The sequence below is a fragment of the Mustela putorius genome, unplaced genomic scaffold (genome assembly GCF_011764305.1).
Source record: "Mustela putorius furo isolate JIRA1106 unplaced genomic scaffold, ASM1176430v1.1 tig00003853_pilon_pilon_pilon, whole genome shotgun sequence".
In the NCBI taxonomy this organism is placed as follows: Eukaryota; Metazoa; Chordata; class Mammalia; order Carnivora; family Mustelidae; genus Mustela; species Mustela putorius.
Window position 1 is genome coordinate 17,918,000 of NW_025422005.1, and position 24,495 is coordinate 17,942,494.

General features: G+C 40.0%; 1 protein-coding gene and 1 pseudogene across 1 annotated transcript in view; one reads left to right on the forward strand and one right to left on the reverse strand.

Annotated features, from left to right (window-relative positions):
* The window catches only part of CLIC4 (chloride intracellular channel 4), a 71,093-nt gene that overhangs the window by 18,142 nt on the left and 28,456 nt on the right, over positions 1-24,495 (forward strand). Inside the window, exon 2 of the mRNA XM_004741149.3 lies at positions 15,415-15,524. Coding sequence (XP_004741206.1) covers positions 15,415-15,524 — 110 coding nt within the window. The remainder of the gene's footprint in view (positions 1-15,414; positions 15,525-24,495) is intronic.
* On the reverse strand, positions 19,617-22,627 carry LOC106007354 (annotated as a pseudogene).

Sequence of the window (24,495 nt, forward strand, 5' to 3'; positions counted from 1 at the left end):
GTTTTATTCAGATTTTAGGACTCCTGTCTTTCACTCTCTTTTTTATGGTCTTCTACTTTATTTTCCAGCGGCAATGGTTGCTCTGAGTGCTGTTCTTCAAACCAGCAGAACTGTGAATTTTCCATTGGAATTTTAGTTGCCCTGCATGGCACAAGATGAAAAGATAAACATTGGGAAAGTTGTCCAGCATTTTCCCCTTCTTCCAAATGTCAGTTCGTCCCTTCCAACATTTGCCTGCTTTTGTTTACTCACCAGTGCCGTCAAATGGTTGCTTTGGTCTAGGAGTTATTCTTGTTAGGCGGGCAGAGGATCGATCATTGGGAACTTTTTTGCCATACCAGAAATCTCAAATTGTTCATTTGCTTTTACTTTCTACAAAGATTTTAAAAGTAAGTTCTGTACCTAGTGTGGGGCCTAAACTCGCAACCCTGTGATCAAGAGTCATATGCTCAACCAACTGAGCCAGCCAGGTGCCCCTTGCATTGTTTTTTAAAAGTTGACCTTATAATTTTAGAATGGTTTTAGATTTATGGGAAAATTGCAAAGGCAGTACAGAGAGTTCTTAAACTGATTTTAGATGAAAAAAAAATTTTTTTAAGATTTTCTTTATTTGAGAGAGAGAGAGAGAGAGAGAGAGCACGCACCTGAGTGTGATCGAGCTCATGAGTTGGGGGGAGGGGCAGCAGGAGGTGGGGAGAGGGACAGGCAGACTACCCACTGAGCACAGAGCCTGAAGAGGGGCTCAATCCTGGGACTCCAAGATCATGATCTGAGCTAAAGTCAGAGCTACCCAGGTGCCCCTAAATGAAAATATTTCCAAAATATATTAATGCTTCCTTGACTTCTTAAAATGCTGAATTTAACTGCCGATTAATGCCAGCATTCTGATGAATTCTGTAATGTGGCAATGACCTGGGGAACTGTTGAGGTATGGAAGACTATTTTTGCCCTTCTGCTAAGTGGCCTCAACTGTTATGCTTTTTGGATCTAGATCTGTTTTGTGTGTGTGCATGTGTGAGATGTGTGTGTGTGTGTGTGTGTGTGTGTGTAATTTCTTCCCTTGCCAGCTTAGCTCTGTTGATGCAGCCCCTACTTTTCTGTTGTAATCTGTTGTAGTTTGGTAAGCCAGACAAACTTGTTCAAATAAATGTGGAATAAGACTAAATCTTTCCTGAGAGCTTAAATGTCAAGTTGATGAGTCCAGGTATACGACCTTCAGATTTCAAAGATTTAGTACAAAGAATGTAGTTATTTTTCATGTCAATTACATGTTGAAATTATGATACTTTATTTTTTTAAAGATTTTAAAATTTATTTATTTGATATAGGCACAGCGAGAGAGGGAACACAAGCAGGGGGAGTGGGAGAGGGAGAAGCAGGCTTCCTGCTGAGCAGGGAACCTGATGTAGGGCTTGATCCCAGGACCCTGGGATCATGACCTGAACTGAAGGCAGACACTTAACTGACTGAGCCACCCAGGTGCCCCTTTTCTTATTTTTCTTTTTAAAGATTTTATTTATTTGAGAGAAAGAGAGCACAAGCAGGGAAGCGGCAGGCAGAGGAAGAGGGAGAAGAGCGAGAGAAAACACAAGCAGGGGAAGAGGCAGGCAGAGGAGAGAGAGAAGCAGACTCCCCGTTGAGAAGGGAGCCCAATGTGGGGCTTGATCCCAGGACTCTGGGATCATAACCAGAGCCAAAGGCAGACGCTTAACCAACTGAGCCACCTAGGTGCCCTGAAATTATGGTATTTTAGATATATAGAATTAAATATTTAAATTAATCTCACCTGTTTCTTTTTTACTTTTAAAAAAATCTGGCTACTAAAAATTTTGAAATAACATTTGTAGATTACTTTATATTGAATGTAGTTCATGTAATTTATCTTACTTGGTGGTTGTACCATAAAATCATGAGATTAGGCAGGTAAGATTCAGCATCTCTTTCTCACCTTGGTGTAAGAAATTGTAAAAGTGATTGATAGAATGGACATCAGACATCAGACTTCAGTTCTCCTGCTCCTCAGTTGTATGACCTAAGGCAGGTTCCTAAGGCGGCTTTAAAATCTGTTTCCTGGGGCACCTGGGTGGCTCAGTGGGTTAAGTCTCTGCCTTCCGCTCAGGTCATGATCCCAGGGTCCTGGGATTGAGCCCTGGGTCAGGCTCTCTGCTGGTCGGGGAGCCTGCTCCCCCCACCCCCACCTGCTGCTCTGCCTACTTGTGATTTCTCTGTCAAATAAATCAATAAAATCTTTAAAAATAATTCCTCACTTTATCTGATTAAAAAAAAATCTGTTTCCTTATCCAAAATATGAGGGAAACAGTATCTAACTTCTTATGGTTATTGTGAGGATTAACATATATAAAACATTTTCATAATAGTGCATATCAAGTGAGAAGTAAACTGCTGAATTAAACAGTAGCTGTTAACTTGTTTCTAGGCCACTTTGGTGACATTTTCATTTGTTGTATTTGATTCCCATAGAGAGTAGAATCAAGGTTGATCCAGGCAGAAGAAAAGGGTTCTACTTTTGGTTATCTTTTTTTTCCTTTATTGTCAGTCAGTATTTTTAATTATATATGACATATAATTTGCTCCAAAGATATAAGAAACTTTGTTCCTCCTTAGGCTTTTGATGGGTGAATATAACTTAAACATTCTGGCAGAACTTGTTTTTGTTATGGTTCTGTTGTGCTTAGATGGAAAGTCTGGTCATTGTATATCTGACACTTTGTTTTAACAAACAACTCTAGCTGAGACATTTCAGATTTTATTTGAGTATAGATTAGAGTGTTTGTTTTCATTTTCAGCTTATGTTTCAAGTATGTAACAGTACAAAAATACTCAATAGAATCTTTCTCAACTGTCATTCATTCCCTACTTTATTTAAGCTAGTCATTTTTGAGTGATTACTTTGCATTCAGCATTTTTTCAAGCAGTATGAAGAATTCTAAAGAAGTTCTGTCATCTTTAAGCAGTTTAGTATCTTGGCAGTGGTTAAGGACAGGAATAAGATTGTCATGTGTAAACATTTTTTTTTTTAAAGATTTTATTTATTTATTTGACAGACAGATCACAAGTAGGCAGAGAGGCAGGCAGAGAGAGAGTGGGGAAGCAGGAGAGCCTGATGCAGGGCTCGATTCCAGGACCCTGAGATCATGACCTGAGCGGAAGGCAGAGGCTCAACCCACTGAGCCACCCAGGCGCCCCCATGTGTAAACATTTTGAACATTTATCTTCTTTTATAATTTTCTTAAATCCTCTGCCCACCAAAAAAAAAAAAAAAAGGAAAAGCAAAACAGTACAGAGGTATATAAAGTTAATACTGTCCCCACCTCTCCTAACGTATGTCGTGGGGTCAACAATATCAATTTTGGTTTGTAGCCTTTCACACTTAAGAACTGGTTTTAAGTCAAGGGGGTAGTTGTATGGTTATCTTTTGAAGGGATTTCTCTGTTATCCAGCAGAGTATAGGCATACCCTGACCCCTGTTTTTTTTTTTTTTTTAAAAGATTTTCTTTATTTATTTGAGAAAGAAAGTGAGAGAGGGAGCATGAGAAGGGGAGAAGGTCAGAGGGAGAAGCAGACTCCCTGTGGAGCTGGGAGCCCGACCCAAGACTTGATCCCGGGATTCCAGCTCATGACCAGAGCTGAAGGCAGTCACTTACTCAACTGAGCCACCCAGGCGCCCCGCCACCCCTGTCTTGAGGCTCTCCTTTACCCAGTTGCTCAAACCAGTAATCTGGGGGTTGGTTTCTTTCTTTCCTTCACTTTCCACATGTAAATCCTCACATCCTCACAAGTCTTTAGGATTGTACCCTCCCAATTCAATTTAACCCATGCATTTCTTTCTAATTGCATTGCCTCAAATTCAAGCCACATTCCAAGTCTCCCAGTGTACATTCTTTGCCAGCTCCATGTCCGCAGCCTGTTCTCCATATGGTAGCAAGTGTTATTATTTATTGTCTTAAAATGGAAGTTGGATTTTGCCCTCATATGCCTCTGCCCTTCAGTGGTATCCCATTACCCCATTCTCTGGCATTTCCCCCAGGCTCAATGAAGTCGTGAAATTGTTCTCTACTTAGCACATACTTTTTACTGAGCATTTAACCAGATGCTGGGCAGTATTTCAAGAGATTGTCCTATTAACTCATTTAATTTCCTGACTATGAAGTAGGTAATCCCCATTTTACATATAAGGAAACAAAATCCCAGAGAGCTTAAGTAGTGTACCAGGCATCACACAGTAGGTTAGGTAGAATATCAAAGAAGACACTGCTTCCAGAGTCCTTGTTGTTAACCATTGTATTAAATGATTTCCTTCTGTACGGTAGGCACTTGGTGAACATTTCTTAAATAAGTGAGTAAATGTTCCCTCTGTAAGCATAAAATTCAAATTCCTTAATTTGGTCTGGAAGATCTTTCATGATCTGGCCCCTGCCAATAGTGCTTTCTCTCGTACTCACGCTGGCTCTTGCACAGCTGACTCCTTCTCATTCTTTAGGTCTAAGAGATCTTTTATGTCATCTTCTCTAAAGTAGGTGCTCCTTATCCTTATTCTTACTTTGTTTTGCTTTTGGCACTTACTATAGTATATGTTTTAAAATTGATATATTATCTGTTTATTCCATAAAAATCTAAATTTCATGAGGTGTCAGGTCTTATCTGACAGTTGTTTCTCCAGTGCCAACTCCCAGTGTTTGGGAGACAGGAGGCAGGAGGTCCTCAGTAAGTATATGTTGTGTGTGGAATAAATATGCCTGGATCCTGGGCAAGGGGTTCCTGTTTCTGGGAGCTGTCCCATAAATGAGGAAGAGAGCCCATAGCTTGAACATCAGTGGCAAGAGCTACCCAGCCCACTGAAATTCCAGAGCAAAGTCTAAATGGCAGTCTGTAGAAAATAGAATTAATTATAAGCAAACCTGAGCCCCGAGTGGCTATTCTATCTCCTTTAACTTATGTTGAGAACTGTGTTTTTTCTTTCTTTACCGAATAAATGTTTTTATTCTTCCTGCTACTCATAACTGGAGATACATGGTGAGGATGATTTATGATTGTGAAAAACAGAAAACTCTACCTCAAATTGTCTTTAGCTACCAAGGAAACATATATAATATGAAATAGATCTGGGTTGGGCTCCCTTCTTTGCAATTCTCTTGGCTCTGTTGTTTTTTGGTGTTGGGTGCAGCCTCTGGCTTCAGTCACATTGGCCACAGCAGCCGCAGGTTTCATTCACATCCAAGGATTTCCTCCTCTGGAATCTTTGTCTTAAGAGCAAAGACTGGGACTGGATCTCATCACCGAGTCTTGCTGCTTATCACTGGCAAGAGGAATGGAACTATCATGGCTGACTTAGACTTAGAATCAGTCCAGATTAATTCCACCTTTGGAGATTGGGTCATCACACATTGTGTCCCTTGAGGAAGGGTGAACAGATCAAAAGTGGGAGTTCTAGCAGCAATAAAAAGTGGGAGAATGAGTGTTGGGCAGGCAACTCTCAGAGTTTGTTATAGTGGCTTCTGTGGTTTGTTAGCTCTGTTCCAAGTTCACCTGGAGAACTAATTTAAATTTTTGAGAAGCCTTAATCTGAAAGGTTTGCCTTTTTTTTTTTTTTTCCCTGTAGTGATCACCTGGAGTTTTTTGTAACTCCTGAGGCTTTCATTGTTAGCAATCAATAGAAAGCTAATACGTAGTAAGGCATCTGCAGCAGATGAGGTCTTATGGGAAGGTTAAAAAAAAAAAAATGTATGCCATCACAGTGAAGTGACAGTCTAGCCCAGGAGATACAGTGCAGGGATATAAACAGTAAAGTAATAATACACCGTAACCATTTAAGAGATCACAAGACAACTGAATATTAATTGTTAAATAAGTGGCACAGGCTTGCTGTTGCTTGAAGTTTGTAGAGGCAGAATCTTGAGCTCCACCCTAGATCTACTGAATCAGAAGTTGCATCCTCGCAAGATCTTCTGATGATTTGTGTTGATCTCCGATTCTGAGAAGCCAGAGTAGAAGTTGAGCGGACATGTGACTGGTTTGGGCCACAGTGATCTAGAAAGGTTTCTTTGAGGTGAGGCTTGAACTTCACCTGAAGGACAGGGACAGCAGTGGGTATTTCTGTGGGAGAAAAGGAGATTTGAGTCACAGAAGTGTCCAGGTTCATGTGGCCCATTGTACAGGACAGATGGGAGGGGATAATGGAATCATGGTACAGGGTCCTCAAGGACGTGGGTGGGGGAGTCATCTTGGGAAAGGAGAAGTGAGAACTTTTGCAAAGATCTAATTTTAAAGACTATTGTACATGTTTACAGGCTTCTTTTTATAGTTAGTTCAATTCTCAGCTGCATTAGGTTACTGAATCATAATTTGGTCATTTACTAATGGAAACAGAACTGAGAAACTACAGGAAAATGAATTCTTTCACATTCTCGACAGGTTTAATTATCTACAGTTGTAGGTGGAAGAAGCTTAAAAAACAGAGCTGTATCGCTAAAACAGGACATTTAGCTAAGACTAAATTGTGGGCTAATTTGTGTATTTTAGTGATTTCCTCCAACAGTCTTCAAGTAACCTTGAGTCTTGATGACTATAGTAATTACTATAAATTTTATTTTATATGGTTAAGCACAGTTATCTTTGTCTTATACTTTTAGTTGCTCTTTCCTTTTTTTATATTTGAAAATAAAGTAAAGTGAAAGGACATATATTTGAATAGTTTTGAATGATTCCTCAGTTTGGTGATTAAGACTAAAGCAAGATAACATTGAGTTTCCTGTTAACAGCTGAATTACTAACTCAGAGGAGGAGCCATGGCAAACTCTTAAAACTGAAACTCTCAAAAGCGTGATTTATTGGGGGATATTTATGACACTTTCGAGAAAATATTAAAGTGTTATTTCAGTTGTTGGGAAATGTGGCTTCTTTTTTTTTTTAGGTTTTATTTCCAAGTAATCTCTACACCCAACATGGGGCTCAAACTCAGAACCCCGAGATCAAGAGTCACATGCTTCACTGACTGCGCCAGCCAGGTGCCCCAGATGGGGAATGTACTTTGAGTTATACTGTATCTTATATTGAGTTTCATTTTTAGTGTGTTTTCATATTCTTAAATTACTCAGATTCAACTTTGTAGAACATAGGTAATACAAAGGTGGGAACCATGCCTTTTCTTATTCATCACTGATCTCCAATATTTAGTGTAGGTAGGGCCTTACATGGTTGATGGATGATTAAGAAATATAAAAAATTTTAATTTAAAAATACTGATTTTTTTATCTGTCCTTGGAGATAATATATAACTGGTACAGTAAAAATGAGTTATAATTAGAAACTATTCATACAGAAGTGGAAATTAGATGAATATAAAAACTAGTAATTTGGAAATAATTTTACACTTTCAAGTTGTAAGAATAAGAACAGTACAGAAACCACCCAGTTTACCTATTAACACATTACCCCATTCACTTTATTATTTGCTCTTTCTTTTGAAGTTGCACACACTGTATTCCCTAAGATTAGGAATATGTATCTGGTATCACAAAATTATAGTTACCAGCTTCTGTAAAGCAATCTTCAACCCCCCACCTCTTTCCCCAGACCACTCCCCCACCCCTGCTGCCCTTCCAGAAGAGAAAACTAAAAGGCCAAAATGCTTAGGTGACTTACCCAAGTGTAAAGTTCCATGGTTTCTAAGTGGAAAATCCAGTCTGTTTTTCAAGTCAGGTGTTGGTCCATGTCCCTAACATCACAGAAGAATCTTTTTTTTTCTCCTGACAAGTCCAATCATTTAGTAATATAATAATTAAAATTTGTAATTGTTCTTCTAAACCAGTTACAACCATCCCACAGAATAAAAGACTTGATCTACAGAGGGATCTTTGTCACCATAATGTCCTTAACATTATATTTGGCAGTAAGATAAGCCCTTAGAATGGTTATTGTTACATTGTTTTGCTTCTGCTTCTTAGTTTGTATAAATAAGAATGGTCTTGATTTTGAGTGTCTAGGTGTTTTTGTTTTGTCATTAGATTTTTATTTGAGCAAGCGAGACAGAGTACAGGCTGGGGGAGGAGGGGAGGAGCAGAGGGAGAAAGGAGAGAAGCCTCTCCCACCAAACATGGAGCCCCAAGTGGGGCTCAATCCCAAGACCTTCAGATCATGACCTGAGCCTAAACTAAGAGTCGGTCCCTTAGCCAATGGCTTAACTGACTGAGCCAGCCAGGTGCCCTTGAGTGTCTAAGTTTTAAGGGCTTTTAGGTTCCTTTGGTTTAAGTTTCGATATATCCTGCATTGAGGACAGATAGAGTAGTATTCCTTTAAAGTAAGAGAGGAGGCTGTTATTTACCAAAACTGTGTCTAACGAATGGTGACCGGGTTGCTGGTCTACAAAGAGCAGAGTCCGGAAGGCATCACGAGGAATTCAAGTTCAAAGTCTGACTGTGGAGTAAACTTTCCAGTCTTTATTTTTGGCATATTTTTCCTCTGTGTAAGTATTTACCAAAGTGTAGTCTGTCCACCAAATGCATCAGAATTAGAATTGCTTGAAGTGCTTGTTAAAAATGCAGACTCCTGGACCCCACCAAAGACATACTGAATCCAGATGTCTGGAGGTGAGGCCTGGTAATCAGTATTTTATTTTAATTTTGTATTTATTAAAGATTTATTTATTTTATTTTATTTTAATTTTTTTTTTAAGATTTTATTTATTTATTTGACAGAGATCACAAGTAGGCAGAGAGGCAGGCAGAGAGAGAGAGAGGAGGAAGCAGGCTCCCTGCTGAGCAGAGAGCCCAATGCGGGACTCTATCCCAGGACCCTGAGATCATGACCTGAGTCGAAGGCAGCGTCTTAACCCACTGAGCCACCCAGGCGCCCCTAGATTTATTTATTTTAGAGGGAGTGTGTGTGTGTGTGTGTACACGTACGTGGGGGTGGGAGGGAGCAGGGAGCCTGATATGGGGCTAGATTCCAAGACCCTGCGATCGTGAACTGAGCTGAAGGCAGACACTTAACCGACTGAGCCACCCAGCTGCCCCTGTCACTTTTGTTTCACATTATTCATATGTTTGGGGTGGAAGACTTTTTTTTGCTTGCGTTTTATTTTTTATTTTTTATTTTTTTGAAATGAAAGATTCATGTGCGTAGTACAAATATCAAAAAGTGTGAAAGGGTTCTAAGCCCCTGTATTTGTTAACTCCTTTGGTTCCCATCAGCAGTCCAACTAGGTAGGTCATCTTATTGTTGCTATTTTGTGGAAGAGGAAAACTGGGCCCAGAGAGGCTGAATCACTTTTTCAAAGTCACACAGCTAGGAAGTGGTGGCATTCTGTGGGTGTGGCTCTTAGTTAACCACCTTCCTCTGCTGAGTCAAAATATATAAGGATGAACTAGATGAATACATGTGAAGAGCTTGTTTGGGGAGAGTAGAGCATTCCTTTTCAGTAAGGTAAATGTTTTATGTGGAGCTCAAATAGCCTAGCCTGCAGTTTCAGCTAACCCTTGTAGCTGGGTATCCTCCTGTCATTTCACACAAATCTGTTCTTCCGTAAATTGCATAGAACCAAACCTGGAGAGTAGACTCAAGGGCCCGGTGGTACTAAACCAGAAAATGGTAGCATCTGAGGTCTTTCTCATGCCCTGCCGTTGGCTGTATTTTATTTACATCACCAGAGCTTGGGATATAGTAAATGCTCCGCCATGTATCCTTTGGCTCCATTTTTGGGATTAGTTCCACAGTTCTTTCCCCTTTCTTATTTTTTGGAAGAATAAAGTAGGGATTCTAATGACTAAGCGCATGAACTGAAGAGCGCATCGTTAGGCCTGGAATTCTGTGCCTGAAGCATCTTTATAGTCCAGTAACGTTTACTAAACTCTTCCCATATGCCAGGAGCTGTGTGTACCCTAACTGATTTGACCCCCTAGTAACGTGGTGTAGGAAGTCAAGTTTCACAGATGTTAAGTAATTGACTGAAGATTACGCATCTAATAAGTAATGAGGTCAGGATTCCAATCCTCTGAGTCTGATTCTCAGCCTTGTTTCCTTCATGCTCTGCAGAGCCCGTGGAAGGACGATGGCTTATTGAACCTGAGGACCTACATGGTCCTGGCATGTAGTTAGGAAAAACTGAAGAAATGAGTAGTAGAAAGGAGGTGATTTTTGCCTATTTATCATGTTGTTTTGAGACTTTTAATCGAAGTCAGCGCAAGCCATTTTGTGTATTCAGACAGCTAAATGAAATAGGATCCACACTAAAGGTAAATGAAGCCTTAAAGCTTTTAAGTTTATTCTTTTGGCGGCATGTTGTTGTGTGCATTCCCTAGCAAATGTGTCAAAATAATTTAATGGTCAGGAGCCCATTTTTACCTTCAGGTCCCAGGCTTGTCTTTCTTACCCTAGTCAACCATCACCCCTGCCCCCCCCCCCCACCAGTCCCTTAAACACAAAGAAATAGAGAGGAACGAAGTTCAAGCTCACCTTCTTGGGTATTTTAAAATGACTGTTCTAGCAACTGATTAAACTAGGTTTTCTAAGTGAGCCATTCCTTAACCCTGAATTAGTAAAACATTAAAATATTTATGGCATCTGCCACTGACCCCTCTTCAGCAAGGTAAGAGTTAATCTGGCAGTTTCTGATTAAATACTGGTATTAGGCAATTCAGGAATTACAACAGAGGCCTGGAGGGAGAAGGGTGAGAGAAACCTCCGATAGCAAGTTAAACAAAACTGCCCCTTTTAGAAGAACAAAACCTAAATGAATGCGAGGATTGATCCTTTATGTCTAGTATGTGTATATTTATACTTGTAATTTGTGCCTGTATATTTAAAACGGCTTTATTGAGATATGATTCATATATCATATAATGTGTCCATTTAAAATGTACGGTTCAGTGATTTTTAGTGTATTCACAAAGCTGTACAGCCATCACCACAGTCCAATGTTAGAACATTTTTAGCACTTCAGAGGAAATCCCTGTACTTGTTAGCAGTCATTCCCAAACCTTTCCTTCCTGCCCCACAAAAGCCCTAAGTAGGTAACTACTAATCTACTTTCTATCTCTGTGGATTTGCCTATTTTGGACATTTCATATAAATGGAATTGTGTCCTGTGATTTTATTTTCTTTATTTAGCATATTTTTTCAAAGTTCATCCAATTTCTAGCATATATCAAAATACCTCATTGCTTTTTGTTATTGAATACTATTCCACTGTATAGATATACCTCATTTTCTACATTTTAAATTTTGCTTTCTAAATTTAATATGTCTGAGAGACTTGTGCTTCTGGGAAGGCAGAGTAGATGAGTTATTTGTTTTTTTTTTTTTTTTTTTTTTTTTTTTTGCCCTGATCTATCACAGACTCAGAGCTAGAGGAGTTGGCAGCTGGAAACACCAAAAGGTGCAGGCAACACTCTAACAGAAGTCCACTCTCTCTAGCCAGAGGACCAGGAAAGGGACAGCGTAGGCTTAAGACAGAAGACTCAGGCAGTAGCTGCTCTACTTTACACACCACAGGGAAAAACTGTGACTGTACTCCTGCCTGGGCATCTGTATAAATGTTTCTACAGAATAAACTTATACATGTGAAATTGTTGGATGAATAGCACAAATGAAGCCTTCAAAAATAACTGTTAGATTGATGACTTCAAACTATGGAAATACAGAGGAAGTTTGATATTTTCAGTCAGCTTTTTCTCTGTGTAGAGCAGGTCACTTCTAGTTTATCTTCCAGTTCAGTGATTTTTTCCTGTCTCCCTTCCATTTGGCTGTTCGGCTGTGAGCTCTTTTTTTTTTTTTTTTTTTCCCGGTTATTTTATTGTGGAATTTCCTACTGGTTCTTCTTTACATCTTCTCTTTCTTTGCTGAGACTTTTTTCTGTGTTTTCACTTGTTTCAAGCTGTTCATAATTTCTCATTAAGGCACTTCTACCACGGCTGCTTTAAAATCTTAATCAGCAAATTCTAACATCTCTGTCGTCCTGATGGCGACAGTACTGATTGCCGTTTTTCATTTAGTTTGCTATGGTTCTTAGTATGAAAAGTGAGTTTTGATCAAAACTTGGACATTTTCATATTATGCTATGAGACTCTGGATCTTGTTTAAGCTTGGTTTAAACTTTTCTAACACTCAAATAAGACTTCTCTGACAGGTCTCTAGAGGAGGGTGGGCGGAGAGATGGGTGACAAGGACACTGCCTTGTTACAACCCGATAGAGAATGAATAACTTGTGGCCTCCATTGATACCCCTGGGGCAGCTACCATTTCTGCTTGGCGGGGGTGGGGGTTCCAGTTCCCTATGTAGTCGCCATTGATGGTACCTCTGGTTGATTGTGAACGTCCTGACTACTGTATTCTGGGCCTCCTCTGACACCCCCCCACCCCAACCCCGAGTGGGGAGGAAGGAATAGGTCTTCCTTTTACTGGCTGGCAGGGTTGAAACACCTGGCTCCTTCCTTGGCCCCCTTGGACACCATGCTGGAGGGCACATTACAGCCTCCAGAGGGGTGATTGCATGAAATTGAGAATAAAATGATGTAGATCATAAAAAAGTTATATATAGTGTGATCACATTTTTAAGAGAGAAAAGTAGTACATATACAGAAAATAAAAATCCAGAAGATTAAGCAATTAGTGAATGGTTCAAAGGTAGGGGAGCTCTGACCTTCTGCAAGGGTTTCAGTTTTTAATTACTTTTAAAATAATGAGTGTACTGTTCAAAGCGGTAAAAAGCAAAGTTCTTTTTTTTAAAGGTATACTTTTCTTAGGCGCTGTTATTAGATATACCTACATGTTAATTTTTGTTATAATAAAAAACTGGGTGTAGAATAAGGTATCCTGATTTTCAGGGTATAATGCTTTCCGCTATGCCAGAACATCCTCCTCAGTTGATTGTACCAATAGGTTATGTTCGACGTAGTTCATATTGAAGAGCATGCTTTTGATCCTTTCCCTGGAGTGGTATTTTATTGAAATGTTGAAATGGAACTTTATTATGACAACATGCATTAAAGGGGGAAGTTTTTTGACTTACGACTTCTGGAGATTTGAATCTTTCCAGTTTCACTATATTTGATGAAAACATTATCTGGTTATTACTTCTTAATCTTCTCATGCTATTAAAAGTTCAGAAAAACTTGTACTTGGCAGTTTTTCTTATTTGAATTGTCATGAGTTTTGGCAGTAGTTGATTAAAATAGCAGCTTTTCAGATCTATCTTGAAAAACGCGTACTTTCATTTGTGTGTGTGTAAAAGAATAGTTTTGTAGAGGGTATGAGATATGCAACAAGCTTTGGATATGCCTGAGAGACTACATTGGTAAAATTTCCTAGAAAATTATAGGCAAGGGGGGGTGAAAGGAAAGGGGCCATTTGCATCCTGACTAAGTCTTCATGTAGCGTCCGTGTCCCAAGATCCTTCTGTCTGAACTCCAGCGTAGGCTCTGCAGACTGTCATAGGAAATGGTGGTGTGGTGGTTTTGATCTGTAGCTTGTCACTGTTTTTCTCCAGCATGCCTTGGGTTTAATGTTTTTCCAAGTGCCTATATATAATATCTTTATTGCAAATTCTTTACCAATATAATTATTTTAACACTGCTGTGACAGGCATCTTGGGAAAGTATGGTTCATTCTACAGATAAATGAAGTAGAACAAGGGGAGTCAGACCTGTTCTTTGTCTACCAATCTTTACTGCTTTTTCAGTCAGTCTGAAATTTGGTACACGTTTTCTTGTTGTTCTATTTCTGCTGCTAAGCATGTTAATACCAGGAGGGGAAAACGAAACAAGAATGATAATAAGATTTGAGTATCTAAGGCCACAACCTTGTATAAAAATATTAATCATCAAGCTATGTAGAAAGATGATATCTTAACTTTTTCTTATCTGTGATAAACTCACTTGTATGTTATCCGTGTTCTATAGGTGCTGGGATGGCCGGCCTCTTCAAAAAAGCAACTTTGAGTTCCAGTTACTTTGTACCGTAGGATGACCTAGTACTATGAACTGACTTGTACTTTGAAAAAGGACTCATCCTGACCTTCCCACCCCAGTGTCTCCCAGTGTGTAGAGCAGATGCTTTGCTTTGTGATTTCCTTGGGCGCCTGTAAGAAAACGAGGATTCCTGGGGCCCACCCAGGAATTCTTCTGAATCAGAATCTCTGGCTATAAGGCCCAGAAACCCTCATTTAAATTTAAATTTAAATTATTCTTAATCACATTAGAGTTTAAGAAGTAGACCTTCTTTAGGAAGTCAAGTTTTTGCAAGTTGCAGTACTAGGAATTAATGTGATTCGCTCTGTGTATGTTTCATTTCTGGTAAAGAATGATTAAAAAGAAAAAAAATGAATTCAGTTGTAACTCTCTCATGCTGTCTGTTTAGGGTAAGGTTCTAGGATCCTCTTCTGATGCCCATGTATTTTGTTAGTTATGTTTCATCAGGTAACTGCTTTTATTTATTTATTGTTTTACTCCACCCTGTCTCCCTATTAGTTTAGGAATTAGTAACTCTACTAATGTAACATCTTACTGAAATGGCTTCTGAATATTTTGAGAGTTACTTTAGGATAATAAACAGAACTTGAGCCATGCATCTCTGAATGAGCTGTTGAAAGTTTTATTTTTGGCTTTCTCCACAGACTTTGTGGTGGAGATGGCTGTGTTGCTCTGTAGCATGCGTCAGAATGTTCTCTTCCACCATGCTGGCTTGCTTTCCCCGCTCCTGTGCCCAGCTTTCCCCCTTCCTCCTTTGGTAAACTGGCGACATATGTGACAGAAGTAAAGATCTGTTCCACCCTGATTTTTAGGAAAATTCTATCTCATCATTGAGCTAGGGGAAGTTGTCATCTGCTCCATTCATATTAAGTAGGGTTACAGATAGTTTTTTTTAAATAAAGATATCTTGTTTTCTTGCTCCTTGAAGGAATGTGTAAAACAGGATATGGGATTTTATAATGAATATTTTTTTAAATGGGTGGGCGTTGGTAATTACTTTATTAACTCTTTGGAAGCCTGCAAGTTTTCTCCTTTATGGTGCCCTATTAAAAAAAAATACCGTCTCACAGAACAGGAAATGACTTAACATTTCATAAAATTAATTAAAAAGGCAAATTAAAAAATTCAGTGGAATTAGCCACATTTAAGCGCTTATTAGCTATACGTTATAAATGACTACTGTATTTGGTCAGATCATTTCTACCATTGCAGAAAGTTCTCTAGGACAGTGCTGTAACAGAGTGGCCATTTTTAAGAAGATGGGGCGGGGGATGCAAATGAAAGAGCAGAATAAGCGACCTGAGTTTCCACCCTTCCTTCTACAGTGCAACTTCTCCTGTTTTCTCAAACCCTTGCGTATAAGTCAGAAAAAGGTGTATTGTTTTGAGTATCACCACCTTGACCTTCTCCAATGTTGATTTCTCTTTCCCAGGCTGGCAGTGATGGTGAAAGCATAGGAAACTGCCCCTTTTCCCAGAGGCTCTTCATGATTCTTTGGCTCAAAGGAGTTGTATTTAGTGTCACAACTGTGGACCTGAAGAGGTAAGACTTTGTTGCAGTTTGAAATCAACTTAAGTTGAGTATATACTGTTTTCAGTTTGATTCTCTCCCCATTCCTCACTTTGCATATGTTTGTTTTCTAAAGGAAACAAATATATTTATTAAAGTTGAGCTGATTTGTGGACAAATTTAACTTGTATAAATATTATAGATAACTCACAGTGTCAGTAAATTGCATTTACTAGGCACTCAGTATTTTTAAGAACTTACTGTTTACCTTTAATTTCAAGAGCCGTACCAGGAGCTAAATTTTAGTGTGGATTCAGGGACAGTTTTGACTTTCCAGTGTAAACATGGAGCTCTGAAGAACTTTCTAAGCAGACAGCTTACTGGTTTAGAATGTTCCAAACACATGGTGTGTATAATCTGGATCCTTGAAGACAAGAGTGGGGTTTTAGGAGGGTGAATGCTGCTCTGGTCTGTTTGATTTATTCTGCTTTTCAGGGAATAATGGGAATTTTCTGTAATATGATTTTAACCATATTTGGTTAAATATATGGTAAAATAAGAGTGATTATCTGTGGCCCTGTGATTGGTCTTGCTAATTGAAGAGTTGTCTCTGGCTCTCAACAGACCAAAGTGGAGAGGGCTGGGAAGAACCCTGATAAAGCGTAAGCTCTCCGTTTACTCAGGAGCTTCTGTTTTTCCTTAGCAAGCAGGTTTGAGGTGAAGGACGTTCATAATTAGGGAAAAAGACACTTAAATCAAGGGTTAAGAGCAGTTACACTAACAGAAAATCTAGGATTGGGCAGTGGAAATGTATTCTTCTTGACACAAAGGCAGCAACGTGGTTTGTTGCTTATTATTTTAAGCGAATCAGTCACGAACAGTGTCCAGGAAAGACTGTGGACGGGCTGTCACATGATGCGTGGTGGAATTCATGTGTGTTATTCCTCTGGGTGTCACCAAGCAAGTTATCTGGGAGCTGTCATCCCGTTCCCAGTTCTCAGCTGGCATTCCCTGGACTTCTGTCAGTTTCTTACACTTTATTCTTTAGTTACTGATAGTGCACTTCTTTGAGATTTTTGGAGACTTAAGATCTATTTATTGAAAATAAGCCATGGAGTCTTCCAGGAACCCCTTCAGTTACGTATGGGAATGCAGAGGTAAGCCTCTGGGGATAGTGAGAGCTCAAACTGCGGGCTCTTTCAGGGATTTGCCTACCTCATTTTGGACAGAGCTGCTGTAAGAATGAAATAATTCATGCCTTTACCCTTCTATTACTGTTTTTTTTCTCCTTACATGCACTCAGAAAGGAAGTTTCTCAATGTAACTTCTAAAAATAGACCATACTACCAGGCACACACCCTAACTGTGTCTTAAAATACATGGATTTCTCCCATTCCATTTTTGGCTTGGAGCAAGTGAGTTGACTGCCACGCTTCGAGAAAGCCTTCTTTGAGCAGCTCAACACAGTGCTTGATTGTGTTTCCTACCGGTGATAGCGCCGTGAGCCAGGGACTCTGGTTCAGGAGAGGAAGTGGACTCAGAATGGCTGTTTTCCTTTTCCTGTACAAACTCCTGAAGACATTATTTCTGTATGTTGGTTGATCTTTGAGGACTTGCAAGTTCCAGAGTAATATACCTACGTGTAAAAAGTCACCCATGGGAGGCAAGATGAAAGATCAGGGCTTCCTAATTAGTCAGTATTACCATCCAAAGAAGATGTCTGTTTATTTTCTAGGGCTTTGTATAAAATCAACAGAGAACACTTACAATTGGAGCCTATACTGGTTTTCTTTAGAAATCTTAGTTCACTGGTGCATCTAAAACATGCTTCCCGAGGGCCAGGGAAAGTGTAGAAGTAGTACATGACCGCGAATCCCCTCATCGCCCCCAGACCCCAGTCATTCGCTTTCCCCTCGCAGATACCACTGCATTTTGGTTTGGTCTTTATCCTTCCGGACCTTTTCTAGGAACTTAGACACTTAGAGTCTTGAGTGAGATTTCAAGAGAGTGAACGTGGGCTCAAAAAACTGTTGTAAGATAAAGTTGTCACAGAGGAGTAAAACACCCTGTAATAAAAAAGTACCGTTCATAATCTTAACGTTAATAATCTTAACGTTAAAACTTTAGATATGACTGTTCTTATAAAATTGTGGGGGAGGAAATGCCTCTAGGGCTTATTTTCTGCTTTTCCCAGTAATTGCTAATTCGTTGCTGAAGAGGACTGATCGCAGAACTAACTGTTGGTGGAGAGCAGTAAGACTCGATTGTGAGCTATTTAGAGGCCCACTCTGTGCTCTGAGAAAATTATTGTTACATGACATTTCATCCATAAGAACAAGCTAGTTTCCAGTTCTGGCACCGTGTGACACGTTCCCTTTGAATGGCAGTTGGTGTTAATGGCTCTGCTGGTGGTACTCCTGTGCCCCCGTGAGGCTTGGCACAGCCTCCTGTTGCTTGCCTGCCAGCGCTGCCTTCATGCTTTGGAGGGAGTCATTTCTTTCTTTCTTTTTTTTTTTTTAAAGATTTTATTTTATTTATTTGTCATAGAGAGAGAAGCGAGAGCAAGTACAAGCAGACAGAGTGGCAGGCAGAGGCAGAGGGAGAAGCAGGCTCCCTGCCAAGCAAGGAGCCCGATGTGGGACTTGATCCCAGTACACTGGGATCATGACCTGAGCCGAAGGCAGCCGCTTAACCAACTGAGCCACCCAGGTGTCCCGGGGGGGAGTCATTTCTAAACCTCATTTTCTGTTCGCATCACAGTTGTATTGCAGAACTTGTAGATTAAAAAAAAAAAATTCCCAGGTTTCAGAAGGATTTTAAGCTTACATCAACCACCATTTAAGCAAAACCTTCAAGTAAATATAAATGAAAATATTAAAATATGGGGGCATATTTAAAGATGTTATCACGTGTCATCAAATGGGAGCAGTGGAGGAGGGAAAGAGACCTGGTTCTGTGTGGAGAGAGCCCTGTCACTGGTTTCCCTAGGACGTTGGGCAGAACACCTCATCTTTGGAGGTCAGTTATCTCATTTTTAAATTCACGGAAAAGGAAGGAGAACATTAACATATCTTCTTCTTCAGTGTCTACTGTGTGCTAAACACCATTCAAGGTCCTTTTCACTACTCATTAGACCATTTTCAGATCTGTTGTTGAATACAATTCATTGTTTTTATCCTACTTCTAGGCTGACAGGTTTATGGCATTGATGAAAATGTTTGAAGACTTCTGCTACCTTCATCACGCCCAGAAATTTCTTTTTTTTTTTTTTAAGATTTTTATTTTATTTATTTATTTATTTATTATTTATTTATTTGACAGCGAGAGAGAGAGAGAGATCACAAGTAGGCAGAGAAGCAGGCAGAGAAAGAGGGGGAAAGCAGGCCTCCCCACTGAGCAGAGATCCTGATGTGGGCCTTGATCCCAGGACCCTGGGATCATGACCTGAGCCAAAGGCAGAGGCTTAACTCACTGAGCTACCCGGGTGCGCCACCCAGAAATTTCTAAATCAATGATCAGCATCTGTAGATCAGCAATCACAGATAAGCCTAAGAGACAGGCAAAGGGAAGAGAAAGAAGAAAGTGTGACAACAGTAATCCGCCATCACCCCTGTCTATTATCTTTGTCTCTGTTTCTCTGACACAGGTGCACGTGTGCACACATGTGCCCGCGTGCGTGCACACACACACACATGAGATGCTGACTTAGATATAATGTGTCACATAGTTGTTAGGTAAGCTTTTCTATTTAAAAAAATATATTATTTGTTTGTTTATTTGAGTGAGGGAGAGAGAGAAAGAACATGAGAGATGTCAGCGGGAGAAGCAGCATACTCCCTGCCGAGCGGGGAGCCCGATGTGGGACTCTATCCCAGGACTCCAGGATCATGACCTGAGCCGAAGGCAGTCGCTTAACCAACTGTGCCACCCAGGTGCCCTAGCTTTTCTAGTTTTGAGAAATGAGAGTGGAAATGAAAAAGAAATTAGTTTTTTTTTTTTTTAATTGATGGCACTAGTTTATTTCCCTCTTAAAAGACCAAATGCAACCAAATGAAGTGAACATAACCTCAAGATTTTATTGTCTTCATAATATAATAAAATATGAAGCTAAAAAAAAAATGAAGCTTAGAACTGGATCACTTGGCCCTTTCTCTTCTTATCTCCTCCCAGTTCAGAACGCTTGCATCTCTTAATAGCCAGCATTCTTTTAGATCTGCAGTTGGGCTGAACACATTCAAGCCTCAGCACAATCTTCTTTGTAGTTTTAGCCTTTTTCTGGAAAATCAGCTTTGTAAGCCAACCATAGCCACTCTGCTTCCTGTCATAACACTGCTTTCCCTGGGCATAAAGAGAATATTTTTTCTTTCTTGTACTGTGTCACTTTGTGGGGCTTGCCACACTTCTAGAAAGCCCAGTGGGTTTTAGGAATGTTCACCACATTTGTGAGAGTGCTGTCGGTATGGAAAGAAATTAGTTTTTTTTTTTAATTAACTTTTTATTGTAAAAGCAGTGATACCTGCTATATTACCAGTGAATAAAATCCCTCTTCCGTGATAGTCTCTGAGGAAATAAATAAATTGGAGAAGACTGCTTTTAAAAGATCTGGGAAATGTATGCTTCTGTTCCCATGTCCTCCTTAAATGCTAAAACTTTCTCATCCTCTGCATTTTCACAAATGGTTTCCTTCTGCTTCACATGTCAGCATACCATTTGTAAGGTATTGTGTAAGACTCACTTGTAAGTTGCTGTAATAATACCAAAGTTTTGGAAGCTAATTAAGATAGTTTAAACTTTAACAATTTTGTAACCATTTAACATGGAGCCATAGAGCCATAAAACTGATAGTTCTGCCTATCTTGAAAGTCATTTATAAACTCAGAACAAAATCTCTTTTCTAAATAGATTCTTCAGATCGTTTGTCATGTTTCCGTGGTTCCATCCTTCTGAAAAATGGCTTCAGCAAGCTGACAGAGAAGTTTGGTTTCCAGGTGGTGACAGTGGTGTGAATGACACATACAGAGAGACTGAATGGAATGGGACAGGCCAGCCTTTCCGAGAAACCCTTCATTTCCTGCTGTTGGCCAGTCAGGAGTACAGACCTCCCTTCTTTCCCTCCGTGAGGTTGACTTGAGCTACGTGAAGCCCTAGTTACCCCTGCAAATCAAGATACGTGTTTCACAAACGCATTCTGAATCATAGAGATGCCCTATGTGTGTGTTTTGAGGGCGAGGGGACAGAAACACGGAGAGAGACAGACAGACATGGACAGTCATACAGAGAGAGAGCACGCTTCACTGCCACGTCTTACGGTCTTTTTCAAAGTGATTTCAAAGATGATAGAGCCTGTTGACGTCCCTAAGAGCTGAAGTAGAAAAACATTATTGGTGAATGCTTTTTTCAACCTATCAGTGTATAATCTCTCTCAACTGTGTTAAGAAAATCTCTTAAGAATTATAGAAGCTATATTTGAAATCTTTTGATGGGTCCTTTTTTTTTTTTTTTTTAAGATTTTATTGTCAGAGAGAGAGAGGGAGAGAGAGCGAGCACAGGCAGACAGAATGGCAGGCAGAGGCAGAGGGAGAAGCAGGCTCCCCGCGGAGCAAGGAGCCCAATGTGGGACTTGATCCCAGGACGCTGGGACCATGACCTGAGCCGACGGCAGCTGCCTAACCAACCGAGCCACCCAGGCGTCCTTCCTGTTTTGTTTTAACATGATTGCTCTGTAAATTGACGTTAATGTAGACAAAGATTTAGCAGTATACCATTTATCAGTATAAAACCCTTTAACTATTGCATTGGGACACTTAGACCAGGACTTAGTAACCGGGATCTTGGTGTGTATGTTTTGGTGAATCCATGATTCATTCATTCAGCTGGTGACTTTAGTCAGAATATGGCAAACTTAGTGAAGAATAATTAATAGGAGTAAAGTATTCTGAAACAAATGGAGAATTTTTTTGTGTTAACTTTTTCTTCATACTTGCCATACAGCGTCCAGTATTTTCTTGATTTGTGTGGATGAATTTTATGCCTTGAAAATCAGTACCTTCAAAAAGAACTCAATTAAAAATAGAAGTTTTAGGGGGCCCTGGGTGGCTCAGTCGGTTAAACATCCGACTCTTAAGTTTCGGCTCCAGTCACGGTCTTGGTGTTGTGAGCTTGAGTCCCAGGTGGGCTCCATGCTCAGCAGACTTGAGTTCTCTCCCCCACCCCTTACCATGTACACATACACACGCTCTTTTTCTCTCTCTCAAATAAATAAATTAATTAAACCTTTAAAAATTATAAGTTCTACATACTTAATATTTTTTCCCTCCATTTAGTGGAGTCAGCTTGTTACAAAATTAGGTCATCTTTAAACCCGAGCTCCAGTGTCCTGTGGCCCTACTGCACTCGTTTTAAAAGCAGCAGCTGGAACTGAGCCACTGGCCCAGTGTCTCCAATTGTCGCAAGGGTACCGAATTAAACTTTAATTGAAGTTAAGCCACTTAAGTTGCTTAAAGTATTAGGTCCCATGAGGTTCCTCCTATTCTTCCTTTCCCTCTCTGTCTCGTGTTATTTTGTTTCTCTTTATTTCCTTTTCTTCAACAAGAAGCAAAATGAGAGAGAACAGAAGAATTTTTTTTCATCTACTCTGACCCCCCCCCCAAAAAAAAGAGAGAGAGAGAGAGAGACTACTCAGATAAATAAGTAACATTAAAAACAAGAAAACCCCCAGACATTGAAGAGTATGTGTGCTCTTATCTTATGGCATGAATTATAAGCACTTTGCTTTTTCTAGATGTCACTTAAGGGAATCAGTTTGAATGTATCGTTGAGTATTTATTGAAGGGCTTTTATGAGCTAAACCACAGATGTCCTGACATTTTTAGCCATTGCCTGTCCATTCGGTTTCATTTCTGTCCCACTGCACTTTCAGAAATGTTAAGTTTCTGTGCAGCGTCTGTAAAATGAGCCTTTGTGGGTCAAACAAAACACCTGAGGCCTTGGGAGTACGGAGTGAGATTCTGCTTGGCTGATGACTCGATCCAGCTTCTAAGTCACCTCTGTGCTTGTAGCTTGAAGTCCGTTGATCCATTTAGATGTGTCCAACTTTCTTTTGGGACCTACTTTGACTTGGAGTAAGGACCCAACATGTTTGCTCTTCATCTCAACACTTAATCCTAGAGAACAGTTTCATCACCTTTGTTTTTTAAAAACCGAGACAGCTTTTCAGCAGAAACAAAGTGGACTATTCACTAGTCCCTGATATTAGTAGAAAATTGGTAGTCCTTTGCTTGATTTCACTTTACTTTATAAGACTCTCTCTCTCTCTCTTTTTTTTTTTTTTTTAAGATCTCTTTATTTGAGAGAGAGTGAGAGAGTGGAGGGTCAGAGGGAGAAGCAGACTCCCCCCTGAGCAGAGAGCCCTATGTGGGACTTGATCCTGGGGCTCCAAGATCATGACCTGAGCTGAAGGCAGACTGAGCCACACAGACACCTACCTTATAAACCTCTCTTAATCCAATTTCTTATTGCCATTCAGTTAATGCTAGATAACCAGTTTTGAACCATCAGACTCAAGTAGAGTTTAAAAACTGCCAAGACTCATCTCCTCCATAAAGCTGTGTTAATGTGAGCCTGAAAGCAGGCATGCATCTCATTTGTATGCTTTGGTTTAGCTCATGTTCTTATTTGATTTGATCTTCACAGGCAAAGCAGGTCTTACATCGCAGTACAGAGCAGGAAATCAAAGAGGTTGTGATTTCCTTTGTTACATAGCTGGTGGATGGCAGAACTATCCAATTTGGGGCTTTAATCAGCCAGGTCCTTTTTATTCAGTCGTTGGCTCTTTCTTCTCTACCATGCCAACTCTATCCCTCCCCTAATAAATATTTTTATTTAGAGAGCTAAAAGCTGTCGTAATTTATTATAGAATAGCCATTACTTGTTTTGTTTCCTTGCCCCCATGGGTTATTGTAAAGCATCTATCCTCTCTCCCCCTTTAATAACTCTACCTTATTCATGAAAAAATTGTTTGTAAAACACGGATGTATGTTATTACCTTACATTTAGGCATTAAGGGACTGTTAGTCATAAAAATGTTGATGAATATATTTTATAACTTTGGAATGAGAAAAGTCTTATTTATTTATTTATTTTTTAAGATGTATTTATTTAGGGGCACCTGGGTGGCTCAGTGGGTTAAAGCCTCTGCCTTCGGCTCAGGTCATGATCTCAGGGTCCTAGGATCGAGCCCCACATCGGGCTCTCTGCTCAGCAGGGAGCCTGCTTCCTCCTCTCTTTCTGCCTGCCTCTCTGCCTATTTGTGATCTCTGTCTATCAAATAATAAAATATTTAAAAAAAAACGATTTATTTATTTATTTGAGAGAGTGACAGTGGTTGGGGGAGGGCAAGAGAGAGAGAATCTCCAGCAGACAGCCTGCTGAGCTTGGAGCCCAATGGGAGGCTCCATCCCATGGCCCCGAGTCATGACCAGAGCTGAAACCAAGAGTCAGATGCTTAACCAACTGAGTCACCCACTTGCCCCCAACCCCCCTTTTAGCTTTAAAATGTTAAGATTTGAGGGACACCTGGGTGGCTCAGTGGGTTAAAGCCTCTGCCTTCGGCTCAGGTCACGATCCTAGGGTCCTGGGATGGAGCCCCGTATCGGGCTCTCTGCTCAGTGGGGAGCCTGCTTCCTCCTCTCTCTCTGCCTGCTTCTCTGCCTACTTGTTATCTCTGGCTCTCAAATAAATAAATAAAATCTTTTTAAAAATGTTTAAAATGTTAATATTTGAAAATAAATTATACACTCTGAACTGTTAGGGTGTCTGGATCCTTGGTTATGTACAAGGTCTTGGTGAGTTGAGGAAGAAATAAAGTGAGCTGTGAGTGGGAATGTGAGGGGGACTGAAGACCAAAGATGGCGTGGTCTGGGACCTGTTGGACTTGTTGGTGATCAAAGAGCAGGTGGTCAGGGTGAGAAGTAAAAAGGACTAACCAAACAAACCAAAGAAATGA